The sequence below is a fragment of the Meleagris gallopavo genome, chromosome 2 (genome assembly GCF_000146605.3).
Source record: "Meleagris gallopavo isolate NT-WF06-2002-E0010 breed Aviagen turkey brand Nicholas breeding stock chromosome 2, Turkey_5.1, whole genome shotgun sequence".
Lineage (NCBI taxonomy): Eukaryota > Metazoa > Chordata > Aves > Galliformes > Phasianidae > Meleagris > Meleagris gallopavo.
Genome location: NC_015012.2, coordinates 31988097 through 32006470, shown reverse-complemented (window position 1 = coordinate 32006470; position 18374 = coordinate 31988097). Strand labels below are relative to the sequence as shown.

Here is an 18374-nt window from a genome sequence, read left to right as displayed (position 1 = left end):
AAGGCCAACACAGTAAATTGAGGAAGCAAAAAGTGAAGAGAATGGGAAAAAGCCCAAGTATGGTAGATAACTGTATAGTAGATAACATTGCATAACGCTAAAATTGCAATTGAGAATGAGATTTTTGTTTTTAGAAATCCGGTTATCAATTTACCCATTATTTTGCAGAGCTTATATATGAAGAAACCTATTTTTATTTCTGTTATGTCAGAAATCTTGGTTACATTTCACAGTAAGAGGTAAGAATGCTAAACAAAATGATGTCTAAGCAGCTTGGGTCTTAATCAAGTGACTTTCTGATTACTGAAAGTATTTGGTCCTGTGACTATCCATTAGCATTCCTCGTGATTTCTGTAAGCTTCTCTTTTGTTTTAGGTATGTATTGTACTCTGTACTCTAAGAATGTCTGCAAGGTATTACGTGGCTCTGAACTAATAGTTTGGTAATGCATATGAGCAGATCTATATTGCCACTTGGTTTCTCAGCTATGGTCCAATTCATTTAACCCCTGTTCCTGCAGAAGGCCTCCAAATTGTTTATAACACCCATCTGTGTTAATTAAGTGGCATGCAATGACTTGAAAGTAGTTAGCCCAAAGGACTCTTCTCTCAAAATTGAACACAATGAAATACATTTCACAATTTTTACCTTGCTTGCTCTTATCTTAGGGCCGCAAGCACTCATCCCTTAGAGGCTGTGTTAGGTGCCAATGGAAAGGTTTGGCAGCAGAGGGGCTGCAGATGGGACCTCTGTGGGAGGAAGAGGCCAGAGGCTGCCCTGTGCCAGACATAGCTGTTCCAACCAGGACACACTCTGAGCCACAGCTGAGCCCATCAGCCAGGCTCTTGGTCCCTCTGTGAAAAAGTCTGAGCAGGGGCAGAAAACATGAAGAGGAAGAAAGAACAGAGAGAATAGCAAGGTCAGAGAACTGGAAGATGCTCTGTGGCAGAAAAGGTACTTCCCTGAAAGAACTGAGACCATGGATAAGCTCATGATGGAGCCAGTACTCTTGTGAAGGGGCTACATTAAAAGAGCCACACTGGAGCATAAGACAAGAGTGAAAGAGAAGAAGCAGCAGGTAGAAACTGATCCTGACCTCCCACTCTGTTCAGTATCTCACTGAAAGTACCAAGTATAATCTGCACAGCAGGGAATGGAGTGTAAGTGAGTGGATATGGGTGCCTGGGTGCTAGCTGGGGACAGCCTGGCTAGTTTGCAGTAGGTGAATGAAGTGGAGAAGTTGAAATTTTATCCTGTGGAGCCTATAGAGGCATAGAATCACTAACATCCCCTGTGCAGGGGATGTCTCTTGTTAGTATGAGGTTTGGCTCTAGCTACTCATTAGCAGTATACGTTTAGCTATGTTCCATCCCCTCCTCCATTGAGAGGTAGACTGAACATTCTGTTTAGTGCATTTTGAAGTTCCCCTTTGATCCAGAAAAAGTGAATTAAAGTAATAAGGTGAAGGCGATTATCGAAGATCTCCTGGTTAATTGGACAACTACTGTCTGAAGATGGGTAGCAAAGGTGAATAAATACTGGTGAATCACACTGGAAGAACCCAGAACTTTCAGATTTACTTTTCTTTCCTCTCCTGCTCCCGGCAAGGCTCATATCCTGCATGCAAGGGCAGTGCAACAATCTTCCCTTGTTCTGTGTTTCCACACCACATGACAAATGTCATTGGTAAGCCAGTGTGCCATCCTGCAGCATGTGATGCTTGAAGTCATGGACTGTGACAGAAACAGTGGCATTAGGCTGCCTGACAGCCCACACTGTCACTGTGCTTTCCTGCTTAGAACATCTTTAGCATGTGTCAGCTGGAGAAACTTGACCAAGGATGTCACTTCCTTAGAGTTTTCTAGACATGGAGTTGCATGTACTGTAATAAATAAACTGGTACTGATAACTTACAAGAAATATTTAATTGCTTGTGCGGTAGCATAAACAGCATAAACTTAAGGAACCATGCATTAGGCAACTTGTGTCAACTCGAGCCTAGACAGATGTCTGGACTGCACCAGTGTAGGCAAAGGTGCAGCCTTATGTGTCCCATTTGGGATTCCTATTATGGCAATTGCACTAATCTATTGGAGACTAATAGCAAGAAAGGCCTCATACTGAGGTCCTCCACTACAACTGAAGGATGGTAGATGAGTTCTGTCCTGAAGAGCTTACCATGGTTGCAAACAAGACAGGGTAAAGCAAAAAAAAAGTACAGTAAGGGCAGTTACCATAAATGTTCTCATGAGATTCCTGATTTTTTTCTCAGCTTATTTTTCTGTGTACTGCTTCTGACTTGATTTCCTTGTTCAGCTGCTCACTTCAGCAGTTTCTGCCCAGCAGCCAGGTGGTGGAAATCATCTAATGCAAGCATTCATTTGAGGAGGGGAAGAAGAGGAGAAGTCTGACTTACTTAAACCTCCCAAGAATGTCCTAATCTTGTAAAGAATGTGAGTTTCCTGCATGCAGGTCTCTGGAAACTTTACAGATGAGCTGAGACCCATAGAGGTGCCTGTGTGTCAAAGTTGAACTATTTACACCTGGCTCTATTTGTTGTCCCTTGGCAGAAGAAAAATAACACATTTTTAACTGATGGGGGAAAATGTTACATCTACGTTTACTTTGGTTTAGCTAAAAAGCTGTTTTAATTCAATTCAGCTAAATAAATATTACCCCATTTGTCAAATGTAAGCCTATTTAAACCCAGCTTATTGGTTTAGCTTGCACCTGTAACCAATGTAGCTTGTATGGAACCCGTGTGAAAGTGCCTGTGCAGTGATTTGTATTGGCTTGACATCAGGGTTTTATGTTAAGCTCCTGCAGCTTCCAGGTGAGGACCTCCCATTAGTAGCCTCCAGCAATAAAAATGATGACTTCTGTTTATACTACTAATAATAGCCAACAGTTAAAACTTGACTAGTGCCCCCAGCTCTGTTCCTGCCCTTCAATGCTTTTGCATGAGACCACAAGTTAGCTGTCAGTGTATCCTGTTTCTTTAAAAAATAAGGCATTACACCTGACTGCATCTGCCTCAGGAGCACACAGCCTGCACGTTCATTTTAAACACATCTTTCAGGATAGTCCACAGTGTCATCTTAGGACTTCCAAAATGTTGAATAAAAAATGCAATTAGGCTGCATGAGACTGTTAAGGAAAGCTTTCTGTTCAAATGACTGTTCAATGTGGTGGTCATGGTGAGGTCAAGACTTGTAAGGGAGTCTGCATTTAGTAGGTCAGTCCATTACAAACTTTTAACCTCTGGACACACTGCTGCAGACATTTTTGCTTTTCACTTATTAAGGAATTTTGCCTCCCATAATGGTAATATGTCATCAAATAAAGAATGATGTCATGCTTAACAACGCAGTTTGGTTCATAGGCAAGTGCTACTGGACTGGTGAAACTCCTGCCCCGCCACGGGTTCCTCTCCACAGGCTGTAGCTCTGGCCCAGGGCTGTTCCTGCAGGGGCTCTCCATGGGCTGCGTCCTCCTTCAGGCCTCATCCACTGCAGCAGCTTGGGCTCCTCCTTGGCTGCAGGTGGAGATCTGTCCTGTGTGGTGCCCACAGGCTGTAGGGATACAGCCTGCTCCTCCATGGGCTGCTTCTAGACTGCAAGAAACTCCTAGGAGTACCTCCTGCCCTCCTCCTGCACTGACCTTGGTGCCTTCAGGGCTGTTTCTCTCACATCTCTCATTCCTCTCTCCCAGCTGCTGTAGTGTAACAGTTTTTCCCATTCTTAAATCTTCTCTCCCAGAGTCAAAACCAGCATTGCTCTTGGCTCAGCTCTGTCCAGCAGTGGGTCCTTTATGGAGCAGTTGGAGCTGACTGCTCTGACATGGAGCAGCTGCTGAGTGAGATCTGCTCATCCATCTCTAGATGTGGTGTTGTGGTTGGATACTATTTATGGCACAATCTAGACATTTCTCATTCTAATAGAACAACAGTGCTTAATCACACAAATAATGATGTAATGGTTGTGGTTGTTGGAGGCTGTGATCAAGAGATATGATATAATGTTTTGGCTCAGCTGAGGATATGTGGCTTAGGCCCAGTCAGCCAGTTCTTCCTCCAGTGGAAATGTTACATCCTTCTTTTAGCAATATTATAAGCATAAAACCGATTAGTGGTCAGATAGGCTTTTTTCAGGGAGTAGACTGTAGTGTTAGAATCTAGGTATCTACTATTTAAATAGCTGTCATACAATTAAAAATAAAAGCACTGCTATTCTACGTGGAGTGTTACTTGTTGATTGCTGTACAGGTGCCTTAATGCTGTTAACAGAAGATAGGGATGATGCTGCCCTATGCTTTATGTAATAGGGAATGGTTAAAAAAATCTGATCAAATTGCTTCCCCTCCTACATTTCATGCGCAGCAATTTTCAAGGGATAGGCAGAATCTTCAATCATTTTTAAAGTGTCGACTAAATTATTTTGAAATACCAATTCTTTAAGCATAATCTGCAATTATTTCTGAAATCTCGGATCAGTATTTTTTACATCTTTCAGGTGTAAATGGATATCTGCTAATTAAATGCATAGTAGATGTATGGTACAGTTTCTGTACACATTCAGCCTTCTGTGCGTGCTCAACTCCTATAGAAAGATCTATTTTAAAAAACCGTAGCATTCAATCTTCAGGTTCCTTGAAAAATTGCCTCCAAGTTTAGTGTTTGTTATGACCTTCATTAAACGTTCTATGTGGCCTATGCCAATTAAAACCATTAGCATAAAAAGATATCAGCCATGAGCCTGTAACCTTAGGAAAAACAAATGTTTATGTTTTGAACATGAAAGCGGCGTTATTAACAAAAAGTGACTTATCAAGTGTAAATAAAATGACCTGAACAAAGTGTGCGTCAGCATACATGCATGTCCTCACTTGCCATCTGGTTTGTGTTTTATGACCCCTGCTAGGGATGTGTGGTGGGCAAACAATTGGAAAACACTTAAAAACACAAGCTGGAATGTATAGAAATCGTACAGCAGTCTTTCACATGGTCTGTGTCGTGTGCAGGGGACAAAGCAGTTTGCAGAGAAGGTGAATTGAACTGTAAACGCTGCATCCTGATAACTCTCTCATGTAGCCATATAGCTACAATTTCCTTTACTTTCTTTCTGCAGATTTTCCTGGAAGCCCAGCTAAGAACACAACCAACGATAAAATGAAAAAACTATGCAGCTGAAGAACTGAAGAAGCATTTTTCTACTTGGTGAAAATGCCTCTTATTTTTTGACAGCGACTGAAGAACAATGGGGTCAAACACACTTGGGAAGGCTGCAACATTAGATGAGCTTTTGAACGCTTGTATTGAAATGTTTGGTAGGTGTTCTCAATACTTTGCTTTGCTGTTGTTCTTTGAATTCATATTATAGCATAACCCCTGCTGTTCTCTGATTTAGGCAATCTTTCCCTTGGCAAACATTTCTATTCTGTAAAGTTTTCCATGTTTCATTTTGTCCCAGAATTATACAGGCCAGAATTTTAGTCATATGCATATTGTGTTAAGAAAATTTAATACAGATAAAGAGCAATGTTGTGTATAGTGGTTTTAAAACTAAACAAATGCTTAGTTGGATGATTCAAGGAGTTATTTCTGGCATTGTCTTGAGTGGTTACACAGCTGCTTTCCTGACCAGTTGTTACTCTAAAACGTTTTTCAAATCATCATGCAATAATTGGAAATAATATGACTCAAGGGTCATGTAATCTTTTTACTCTTATTTAAATGTAGTGTACCAGGTCTGAGGGAAAGAAATGATGAAGTAGACCTTGATCCACAGCGCCATTAATCAAGAATTATGTCACCCTATAGCCAGATGAGATGAGTTCATGGATATACTTATATGCTTTGAAATGAGTTCTTAATTCACAAAGCTACATTTAAAGTCTCTTGGAACACAGGACAGATTTTGATTTGATCGAAGGCTGTTGGTTTGGTTTTTTTTGCCTTTCGGAGAGAAGGAAGCATCCAAAGATGAGAGGAATTAAATATTTATGGGCCAGATTTGGTTCCTGAGCATACTGCAACTCTGTATATCCTTTTTTTGTAGACCATGATCAGATCTGCTGTCCTGTATACCTAGTGAGAGGTAGCAGAACCCACATACTTCATGTCTGTTGGGACTAATATCTCTCTTCCATATATACATACTCCCTTGACAACTCTAGTCTGTATGTTGTTCCTGTTTCATATGCACATATAGACTATTGTTTACTGAAATAGCAACAAAGAGAAAATAACATAGGATTGTGGGTACTGTGGAGTGTGAACAGTCAGGCAGCCAGCCAGGGAGTAACTTCCATAGCCTCAGTGGCTACACTGCAGAAACTGGGGGAGTCTGTACAGCAGCTGGAGGTGCGATCCACATATGGACTGAAGTGTTGCTTTTGATCCCCCTTTTTAAACAATCTAGTGGTTAATATGCAACTAAACAAATCTTATAAGTGGTTTTGGATAAACCATCTCCCTGCCCTCTCAGTGGACTAACTTTAGATTTGTTATTTGCATAACCCACTGTCTCATTGCACTCATTTAGCTTATGCTAGACATGTCCATGCCTGTTATCTGGACTTTCTTTTCCCTGCAGCACTATGGTCTACCAATAGTTTCCTCTAAAGGAGTATTTGTGTGCTTTGCTTTTGTTTCCTATCTGTTTGGTAAATAATGACCCAAGATTTTAACTTCTGATATTTCTTATCTTCACTTGAAGGATATATGCTTCTCTGTTCGCAGCTAAGTAGTTCATTCACTTGTTGCTCTTTTGCAGATGACAGAGGAAATCAATGCTCCAGCCATTTGCCGAGAATCTTTCTTCTAATGCATCGCTGGTATCTGCCTTCCACAGAACTGGCTGTCAAGCTTCTGTCTACATATCCTTTCAGGAAGTCTTGCAAGTCATCATTACAGTGTTGAAAGGAGATTGTTTCTGCAACTGCATGTAAAAATTTGTTACTTAATTAGTGACAAACAGAGTTTGGCTCTTTCACCCTAAAACATGGAAATCTGGGAGCTTCATTCGGCTTTTGGTTGTAGATATTTTCCATAAGAACAAGTTTGCTGAGGTATGCTTTGAATTATCTTTGAATAAATGGAAAAATGTTGCCAAGATAACTTTTCAAATTTATAGTAGCAGGATGGTATTGGACTAGTATGAGCTTTCAGTGGTAGCTAAGAACCTACGTGTCTTCAAAATTGTTCAGCAGAATACTCAGAATAGTGCAGTAGAGGCATTTTTGCTAGGGCAAAAACAAAAATGGCAGCCAAGAAATTGTAATTGTCTTAAGATACTGTGTAATTGAATGAATATCAGATCATGCTGTAGTTGTCTGCTGGAGGAAAGTTGTTAATACTGGTTTTGTTCAACTGGTCTAGAGTCACTGTCTAATGTAGATAGAAGCCACATTACTGAATCAAGGCACCTAAAGCTTTCTTTAACTAGAATACGTATAGAGATGCCAGTGGGGAGAACTGCAATGAATTCAGACTAAAAATCTGCTATTTCATGAGGTAGGCATGCTTCTGTTTTCTATTTGCTGTGAATACTATAATTGTAATTTATTTTCCTAACGTTTAAAAAAGTTATTGTTTTAATTTGATCTCTAGTCCATAGTAAAGTTGAATTACTGTGCTTTGAAAACAATGGTTTCAGCATAACCAGTGCTTAAGACATATAACTGCACAGAGCTGATTGAAACCTTGTGCTGTGTATTACGTGGTGTTTGAGCATGACATCTCTTACAGGGAGACGAGATCAGTGCCACACACAACAATAATACTTTTTACTTCCATATATCATCTATTTTGGTGGAGGAAGTTTATCTCTGGGCTGTTGGCTTCAGTTCAAATAATCTGTGCGTAATTTATGATGACATGAGTATGTTAGTGATGTCAGAGCTTTTACAGATCAGATTTGTTCTGATCTTTGCACCTAACTGTCTCTGACTCTAACATCTGCATCTAACTCTGCATCTAACTGTCTCTCCCTGGTTAGGCTGTGCTTGTTTAGGAGCATTTCTCCATAAAATAGAAAGTATGAATTTTTAAGCTAACGTGCTACAACCTGCTTCCCTCAAACAAATGACTAAATTATATCACTGTGTTGGAATGGGAGAGAGGTACTGAAAGTAGCACTGATAAAGCCTTTTTCCTGCCCTCTTAAATAGAAGAGGAATTACCTTGTTTACATGGTTATCGTGGTAGTGCTGCCACTTTAACTTCACATTTTCATTTTCACTGGAAAATGTTTTTCTGAGCACAGTGTCTCACTTAAAAAAGAGACAAATGCAAGTCATTTGGGTGCCCTGGCAGTGTGAGTTGGGGTGGGTGTGGTGTGGCTGTCTTTTGTGTGTGTCACCCCACACATCTTTTAATTTGACATTTCAAAAGAGTGCTCCTGTCTGGTACTGTGGTGAGTTAAATGAAGGAAATTATATGATAATTTGATTGCACTGTGTCACCAATCCTGTCGTCAGTTATAAGCTGGAATATTTTGGAGTTACTTGAGACTGTTGATTCAGCTACTAAAAGAGCTGGTGGTACAGCCCATTTTTCTAGGTCTGTGACTGTTTATTTTTAAAGTCTTTGTCATCAGTGTCAGAGAGAAGTACAACATCAGCAGGCTGGGGTTGCACACTCTCTCTGCCCTAAAACCACTCAGTCTGAAATATTTGTAAGTTCTGTTGATTAAAATATGAGTATATCTGTACAGCCACTAAATATTACACCTGAATCCCTGGGTGTCTCTGAACTGATTTATGTCAATTTCAGATACTGGATTTTGGAATTTCCTGCAGAATTTAACTTGGACCTTGGGCTGATTCGTTTGACTGAAGAGTTTCGAGAATTAGCCAGCCAGCTTGGCTATGAGGATCACATCGATCTCATTGATATCAGCAGCATGTAAGAATGTCATGAGCTTCAGCATCTTTCTCTCTGTTCTCTGTAGCAGCAGAATTCTAATTCTGTGCAAAATATGAAAGTATTAAGGGCCATCCTAATCTTGAGAGAGCAAACAATCATTTACAAAAAAAAACTCTCTTACCTTCTAAATTTGAAATTCTACGTGTAGTTTGATACTGAAGTCTCTTATCTATGCATAAGTATTTAATATAAATGGTAAATAAATAATTTTCCTGATTCTTTTGAAAAAGCCAGTAATAATTAAATGATTAATATTACTTTCTTCCTGTTACTTTTCATGATAAGCAACACAGTGATTGGCACATTGTGTAAATCTTCTATTTTCTTATGGAAGTTTTTTGTTCTCTTATCTGTAACCTGCCTATTTTTTCAATGCATTTCTGTGTGCTTTTTTCTATTATTTAATTCAATAATCTTTAGCACTGACACGTGTAATTTTCTTGTATTAAGTGATTATACTACTATTTCCATGACTTCTAAGAAGTTACCTTTTAAACATCACCAAACAGGCTCTTTTATCTCACCTGATATTGTAGATTTTCTTTTAAAATGTGGTATAGTCAAAATTGTTTTTCCTTATTTAAAAATCAGTGTAGCAACCTGGAAGGTTGGCCCAACTAATCTCAGTGAAGGCTGCAAGATTTTGTGCAAGAATGCCAGTGAAATCACATGAATGTTAGCTCTTCAATCTTAGTTTTAAAATATTAAGTTAGGAACTTCTTTCTGCTCTACGAAGTACCTTTGCTGTATTTGGGTAGGAGTTATTCCATTACTTGTAAGCAAATGGTTTACACTGTTACGCACAAACATTCAACTGATGGTATTTCTACTGTTCTGTTATTTTATGGACTTGTGGTCTTACAGAGTTAAAATTAATTCTTGATGTTATTGAAGGTGGCTTTTTTTTTTTCTTGATCAGTATTTGACTTATTTTTCTTGTATTTCCAAGGCACTTTTGAATTACAGCCTCCTGTACATTCTCATTTTCTTCTGATGGAAACCTGCTATTGTGCATCTTATGCAGATATCTCTGAAATCCTTACCCCTCATTATACATCTGAACATTATCCTATGCTGAGCGTTGTCTGCTAGAGGTCACAGATAGATCTCTTGATAATTTTATGTGTATTGATGGCTACTCCCCAAAGAGAAATGAGAATTGTGTCTAATTTTCTGCTGCAGACCTTCTTATGACTGGATGAGAAGAGTTACACAAAGGAAGAAGATTTCTAAGAAAGGAAAAGCCTGCCTACTGTTTGATCATCTGGAGCCCATTGAACTAGCTGAACATCTCACTTTTCTGGAGCATAAATCTTTTAGGAGAATTTCTGTAAGAAGCCTCCAACTTTGTTGTTTGCAGCTAGGATCCCATCCTAGGAAAGGGCGTTCATATTGTTTAACAAAACATTTTTTTTACATTTCATCTACTGTGTAAGAGAATGTGCTGTCATATTGTCTTCTATCAGGCAGTTCTAGCAGCTAAGATGAGCAAGAAGTCAGTGTTGGCTGGTATTGCTACAGCTCCCTACACAAGTTGAAGTTCCATCATAAGCTTCTGAAAATCCACGTTTAAGGGAGAGCTGAAGAATACTTTCCAGAAGTTCTCAGGAAATCTAATTCTGGTGGTAGCTATCCATGTGGAACAATATCCATGAACATACAGAGAATGAGCAATATCAGAATGAGCAAGATTTAGCAGAACTAGCTGCTTGCACTACAAATTGATCAATTGATGTAGGAGGAAGGCATAGGAAAACTGGTGCATAGTAAGCTTCTTGAGTTGCAGTTCACACTGCTGTGAGGAGCTCCTGTTGAGAGCCCAGATTTTGCTCTTTACATCAATAATGCTGTTGATCAGGTATTGGAGTGAAGTGAAAGTTCCTTTTTATATGCTTCTTGCTTGTAGCACTAGGTCATTCCTATACAGTATCACTGCATGAGGATGTCAAGTAAAACTGCACAAAATAAAATGTTTTAAGTGTTGAGCAAATCATGGAGAAAAATGATTCCATAGAAGTAATAATCATATTCATCATGCGTGCCTTAGTATTACCTGGCATTCAAATGCTGAAGTTTTAAGTGATACAACAAGAACTGTAAATAAGACAAAAGAAAATATTTTAAGAAAGTATTGATGTGCAGCAGGGTCTGCTGAGCCTCAGTTGTAGGCACTTTCTAAACAAGAAGAGCTTTGACGGGGAAAAAATATCAAAGTTTCAGTTTGACTCTGAAGTTGTCCACCATTTTACTGAAAATGTCTTTCCCTTTCCTTGTTAGTTCACAGACTACCAAAGCTATGTAATCCATGGCTGCCTGGAGAACAATCCTACTTTGGAGAGATCTATTGCTTTGTTTAACGGTATCTCCAAGTGGGTCCAGCTCATGGTTCTCAGCAAGCCAACACCCCTGCAAAGGGCAGAAGTGATCACAAAGTTTATCAATGTTGCACAGGTATGTCTTGTTTATGAGTCTTTCCAATATGAAGCAACAGTACAGAGGTTGCAGGAAACAAGTGAACTGGGTGCTCTTTGGGCTGTTTCCTGAGTGAAAAGTCTGTTCAACATGACTGCTAGTATTTCTTTCAGGTGTGGCACATCTGCATTTTTTAGAAGTCAAAACAATAAAATGTATTTTTTCTTTGTTGTATTCTGTTTCCCAACTGTCATTATCATGTGTTTCTTGCGGAACTAAACTAATTTAAAAAATAATTGCTGAATTCCCTTACATCCTTTGGCTTAGTTGTTTCCAATGCAGCAATGGTAGGATGTCTCCCTTAGCTTGTCTTCTGTGATACTGGATAGCTGCTATACATATGCCCCTTACTTTTATTTTTCCGTGATCCATCTCTCCTACAGAAGCTCCTTCATCTCCAGAACTTCAACACGCTGATGGCAGTTGTGGGAGGTCTTAGCCACAGCTCTATTTCTCGCCTGAAAGAGACTCATTCTCATCTGTCTTCGGAAGTCACAAAGGTATGGTGGACAACAGAATGTAAAGATATTGAGCAGAACATCACTTCTTGAAGGTCTGATGAGTTCTGCAGTTCAGGTCTCATCAGCACAATACTTGGATCTTGGCAGGGTATCCTAAGGGACTTGGCTTGGGTTTCTCTCAGTGAAGAGGAATCGACTCACAATCTCTGCTTGATTGCCTGTATTAGAGAGAAAATTAACTCTGTTGACTCAGCCACAAGTTATGCTCATTAAAACAGATTAAGGAAATGCTATGAATGCTTTCACAAGGACTTGCTTCTTTGGCTATTGTAGGACTGGAATGAAATGACAGAGCTGGTCTCTTCCAATGGAAACTACTGCAACTACCGCAAGGCTTTTGCTGACTGTGTTGGCTTCAAAATTCCTATTTTAGGAGTTCATTTGAAAGACTTGATTGCTGTCCATGTCATTTTTCCTGACTGGATAGATGAAAATAAAGTGAACATAGTGAAAATGCAGCAGCTTTCCATCACCTTGAATGAACTGGTTTCCCTGCAAACTGCTTCTCATCACTTAGAACCTAATATGGATTTAATTAACCTGCTCACAGTAAGTATTGTGCAACTTCCAATTTACTTCTGTTATTTAGATGTAGAATGCCAATACAAAGTTGAGTGTACGTTGTTACAACATTGTTTTTTTTTTAATTTAAAAAAAGAGGCAATGCAGAATAGAAACAAGTTCATGTGAGATGTGAATGTATTCAGAGAGTATGTGATGACTGGATACAGAAACAGAAAACAGTTGCATCGATTCATTTATTTAAAAAAAATAATGGAAAGAGAGATGCTTCTGTATTAAAAGGAAAAAGTTCTGACTACTTAGAATTTAGGTTTTTGCAAAGTTTGGGCTATGTGTTGGCATACTTACATCAGTGAAATACTAACTTGGGAGTAATTTTGTTCCTTCTCCCCTCTGCTTTGTAAATGATACAGTGTTCTTCCTATACCATAAGTAAATATATTCCTATATGATGTTAAATAGTTCCTGAAAAAAACACCCACAAGTGTCAGTGCTGAAAAGGATTTATTTTAAGTCCCCTTTTTTAAATATGTAGACAATTAGTGTCATTTGATAATAAATACGATGCTTAACTTCAAAAGATATTGAAGCGTGCCCCCTGAATCTACTGACCAAATTCTGCTTCTGCTGAATTTTTTTCAAGTTACATTGATCTTAACCGCAGCAGCATTTGATCCAGCACCATGGTTTGATTAGTGGCAAAAACCAGTTGGAATTAAAGACAGGAGCAGTGAAACTTGAAGGAAAGGAATGTCGTTCGTTAAAACAGTTCATGTTGCATGCAGATAAAAGCAAGACATCTCCTCATCTGAGAGCTGTCTTCTAAAGATATCACTTTAGATAAAAAGAACTCTCCCAATGTGTGATCATTTTATGCTGTTTCTATTCTTATTTCACTTTATCCATCATATCTCTAATCCAGACTGAAAGAGAAGCTGCTTGCTGTCATTAAGTCAGTAGAATTCTTTTCTAAGTAAACTTAGAATCAAGCAAGGTCTGTCCGAGACAGAATAAGATAGATTTGAGAACTTTTCCAGTGATTCTGTTTATTTTATTGGCTAGCATGAACTTTTCTACACCAACTTTTTTTTCCAGATTTCTTTTGTCTCTTTTAAATGACAGACAAAAGCTAGATCAAAGCCAGGGAATGACTTTGGCTCTGAACTACTGTGCTCATCGCTGCCTGGAGAGGTGGGAGCTGAATTCCAGCTTTTCTTCAGTCAGGTCATGGACCTGAGCTGAATTTCATTACTTGTCTCCTTCTATGTGAATGCCCTGAGTAGGGGTTATTGAGCAGGAGCTTGGATTTGTTCCTTTCACTTTACTTTAAAATGCTGAAAGATATGTTTATCAGAAATTATGCAGTTTTGTACTTTGTGGTGGATGTATTCTGGAACTGATCAGGTACAGAGACTGACAAAAATGAGCCTGAGCTTGGAGCTACCAATCTGGTGTCACTTCATTAAGGAGTAGGACAAACTTTTTCTGTTGCACTTTGTATGAAGCAAATGGGAGCACATCTTAATCACGGCTGGTGGGGCAGCGAAGAGAAGGGGCCACATATAGCCCACGGTAATGCCTCTCTAATTTGATCATAGATAGATATTTATCATCTTGTTTTGTTTTAATAGGGATTGAGAGTTGTTTCTCATCTCGAGTTCACAGTTTCTGACAGATTTGGCTGCAAGTAGGGGGAAGTGGAACATCAGATTTTAGAGAACTGAGGAATAAGAAACTGAGCACCCAAGGGCACAAATTAGACAGTGTGAAGTGAGAAATGGAAGCTGAACTACTGCTGTCATTTTGATTAGCTGCCACTCTCTTTTGGGTAACAGTCTGCATTTCAAAAGGAGCTGAAAGCATCAGATTTTTCAAAGACTTGCAGTTTGATATCCATCACTGTATCAGCATGAGTTCTTGTATTTTACCCATTTTTCCATTTTAAAAGTATTTCTTTCGTTTTCAGCAAAATGAGATTTTATTTATATTTATATAATATTTTTTCCAATCTATATTTCATTTACCAGGAAAAGTAATTGAGTATAAGAAGAGTACTACTTCATTCATGATGCTCTGATATATTTGTTCCTCATATTGCACTGCTGGCTTTGTAACAGTTGAGCCAATCTGACTGTAAATGATTGAAGCTGCATGCTGCAATGTTAATCCCAGGCCTGATCAGGGGTTAAAATTAACTTGTGCCACTTTTTGTCTGCTGTCATGATTCCATGGTTGTAGCTGTTCAGTAGTGATGAAGATGGCCATAGGCATCCTAAGACTTTTCCAGGGTAATTCTGTCTGTTTGTTGAGTAGTGTGGGAGTTTTCACTTAAGACAGCAACTTTTGGAAGTTTAGAAATAAATTTGTACAAGATACCATCTGGATCTGAGTTAAGACCTCATACTATTATGAATATTCCAACTTCTCTTCCAGTGTGTTATGTTTTGTCCTCCTTTGTACCATATGAATACATTTCAGTCCCTTTACTTACAGTTGTCTCTTGAATGGTATTAATGAACTTATGTGGCAGATGAAACATTTCTAACAATCCTTTTGTTAATAAAAAAGTTAGAAATTACAGGCTGGGGTCAGAGAAAGAGAAGAAAAGCTGGGGTCACAGCCGAAAGCTGACAAGAACTGCGGGCTGGAAATAGCTGACCTTGGGATGTGCAAATGGTCTTTTAGCAGATTTAGCCTCCCTTGTTGCAAAGTCAAGCTCACTTTTCAGAGCCAGATGAAGTAATTATTCAGTTTATTGCTATGTCTTTCTGCTCTAATACATCTTTAAATTAATTCCAAAACTGGTAAATGCATGTAAATGCATTGCTAGTGCTGTGCTCTTCATTTGTACACCAATCAGCTGGCTCAGCTATTTGCTTACTTTCGCTGTTTTCTCAGCAGAAGCCATTTCTATGTGGGAGAGCTTTTAGTAGGTGTTTCATCCTGATAAGCAATGTGTAAATCTCTTATATCTGGCCTCCGTCCCTTGAGGTGCAGCCTTTTACACCACATTTAGCAAGTGCCACCAGTCTGGGCTGTGCTGGCTTGACAAGTACATCTCTGGTGCTGGCTTCCTGGGCCACAGCTTGCACAATGCAATAAAAAGGGCATTTCATGAACTAAGTGGGCATATGGGAATTTGCCTTGGTGTTTCTTTTCTACAGTGATGAAGCTCTGTCTTCTTTGGAGAAGCTGAGCCCTTCAAGTGTTTTGGAAATGGTTGTCGTGGAGGCTGTGTTAAGAGCTACTGAGGGATTACTGGCTTAAAAGCTGGGCCAGAGAACTTGGTAGTAAACCTCAGGCTCCTTGATAAAGGTGAACGGCTGAAAAGAGAATTTAAATCTCTCTGTTTTTAGTGTTAGCTGCTGCATGATCATTTTTCAAGGGGAACTGGAGTTCTCTCCACAAATAAGGCAATGGTTTGTTGTTTGGAGGGCATTGAGGCAAACACCAGGTTTAGTCGCACAGGAGGCTGCAATGGCTGAGAGCAAGCTTTAATGATGTGAATTCTCATTTGGCTTTGTGTACGTAAGGCCAAGTTACTTAGGCAAGAGACCTGAATGTAGCATGACTTGGCTGCCTGGGAGCATGTTACATGCTTACTCTTAGCCCGTGCTCCTCAATCCCCTTTCCTGAGTTATCGCCCACACTAGCTCCATCCTCACTGACTGCACCCATTTTACATTCTGACAGCTGAAACTTGGAAAAAGAAGCAAAAGTGGCAAAAACAAACCTAAGCACAAGCTCAGCAGTGCACCCAAGAGGATTAATGGCTCTAGGGACAGGTTCATAATTAGAACACAGGGGAGTTGGACTAGATGACCTATAAATGCCCCTTCCAACTGAAACAATTCTATGGTTCTATGATTTTCTTACCTATTGTGCAGTATTTCCACATTGTTTTCATTTCACTATACGAATAAAAGCCTGAGGGTAAATGTCCCATCACTTTCTGTGGATAGGAAGAGGACCTCAGTCTCTTCATTAGTCCACAGTGGATTTATACTGAGCTACAGCTTATTTGGTGCCACTGTTTTCCCCCCAGCTATTTTTAGGTCTCCATGGCTATTTAACCAACCTGTTCTAAGACTGTATGCAAATGGTGGAAAGTCCCTATCGCTTGTACAGTCTAGTGAAGAGAATGAGAAATGTCTAAACAGCTAAATTGAAAGTCACCCTCCCCAACTTTTCTTCAGTAAGTTCCACATATGAAAAAAGCCATGCCTTTCTGATCCCCCTCTGCTTTCCTCACACCCCTCCCTGCCCAAATTACTAAGGAGAACAGGACAGCAAGGAGAGTTAAATTAGACTGGAAACTGCCACTGTAAAGGCTGTCCTAAGAAGACTCATTGCATTTCATCTGTTGGCACAAAACTGTAGCCTAAATTCAAAAGACAGCTTATTTAACCACTGTGTAATCACCTTGCCAAAGGAAAGATGGTTATTGGGCCTGGTCCTGCTCCTTACTAACTCTGCTCTTCAAGTTCTCTGAAAATAATCATCTGTTACAGCTGTTTATACAGTAGTAATTCCATCTGCCTGCTGTGGAACATTCCAGCTTAACTGGGGGTTTGAAAGATGGATGATAACTTCAAATCAAGCCAATTAATCCAAAGCCAATTGATGCAAAGAGATGACCACAGGAAGCATGCAGTCTCATCTCATTGAATAAAGCTGGCCACAGCGGGGATCACTTTTGTCGTTCATCACCTCAGCAAGGAAGAGTTCACTGCAGACATGAGCCACTGCACGACCACAGCTGCCACAGCAAAAGCAAAAATGTTCATTTTACTTCCACTGTACTTAAGCCCCTTCTTTTCTCTCAGCAAATCCTCTAGGGAAAAGGATGAGTACATTTAATTTTACCTAGAAACAGAAGCTGAAAGGGAATTTGTTTTGCTCAGCATGAGGGGACCAGGAATGGGCCAAGCTGGACTACTGAAGTATGCTTGGATATGAGGATAGAGCCAGAACCAGTACAAGAGGCAGTGGGCCAAACTAGAGCACAGGAGGCTCTCTCTGAACACCAGGCTCAAGCTGCCCAGAGGCCTCCTTGGAGGCCTTCAAAAGCCTCCTGGGCATGGCCCTGGGCACCTGCTCTGGTGTTTAGTACCAGGGGAGATATCTTTCTGCTAACAACCCTGTTGTATCTGACCCTGTCTAATAAATATTACTGGCTTTTTCTCTTTCTTACCCTTAGCTGTCCCTGGACCTCTATCACACGGAGGATGACATCTATAAGCTCTCACTGGTGCTAGAACCAAGGAACTCCAAATCTGTACGTTATCTTTTTCTGCACTTTTTTCATATTATTTAGTATTTCTGCATGAAGCTTTTTGTATTTTCGAATGTCTATTAGTTAGTTTCCTTCATATTCACCTTAAACTTTTTACTGTGTATGATTCTATATGTAAAGAAGAATGAAACATGTCAGACTTTAGTGAAGTCTCCAGAAAGCAGAGTTCTGCTTTATGCAAAGAGAACCTTTATAAGCTCCTATCAATTATTTATTGTGTGATAATTACTTCATTTTCTGGATGCTGGTGTAGTTACATAAAATCACACTGAATCCAGACATGACTTAGGTAAGCCATGACATTAGCTATAATGATCTACATTAGCTTATTCAGAACAGTCTTTAGGTTGGGCTCCCAAGCAATGTCTGAACACCTTGGAACAGACATCTCATGATTTTTAACTATGTGTAGCTAAAGATAAGACTGCATTGGTACACTTTGTATTATGCTTTGTAAGTCAGAGGTAAACGTCTTAATAGTTGACATTTCGTTTAAAGTATTGCTCTCTCTCCTGCTACCAGCTTTTGGGACTTCCTCTGTCCTGTGAGCATTTCAACACCCTTACTGCCTGTCACATCTAGCACATGATCCTCACAAGCTGAGCTCCACTTTGACACCAGCTGAAAATAAGGGTGG

General features: G+C 39.6%; 1 protein-coding gene across 3 annotated transcripts in view; it reads left to right on the top strand.

The window, feature by feature from the left end:
- RASGRP3 (RAS guanyl releasing protein 3) overlaps window positions 1-18374 on the top strand; it is a 39205-nt gene that overhangs the window by 9273 nt on the left and 11558 nt on the right. For 2 of the 3 annotated variants that reach the window (XM_003203939.4, XM_010706885.3), the window contains exons 2-10: window positions 5127-5325; window positions 6774-6876; window positions 7451-7513; window positions 8774-8905; window positions 10109-10256; window positions 11204-11377; window positions 11782-11898; window positions 12193-12468; window positions 17642-17719. In XM_003203939.4, coding sequence (XP_003203987.1) covers window positions 5256-5325; window positions 6774-6876; window positions 7451-7513; window positions 8774-8905; window positions 10109-10256; window positions 11204-11377; window positions 11782-11898; window positions 12193-12468; window positions 17642-17719 — 1161 coding nt within the window. In that variant the 5' untranslated portion in view covers window positions 5127-5255. Of the gene's footprint in view, window positions 1-4902; window positions 5044-5126; window positions 5326-6773; window positions 6877-7450; window positions 7514-8773; window positions 8906-10108; window positions 10257-11203; window positions 11378-11781; window positions 11899-12192; window positions 12469-17641; window positions 17720-18374 lie in introns of those variants that run through there. The other variant, XM_010706886.3, reaches the window with a different exon arrangement.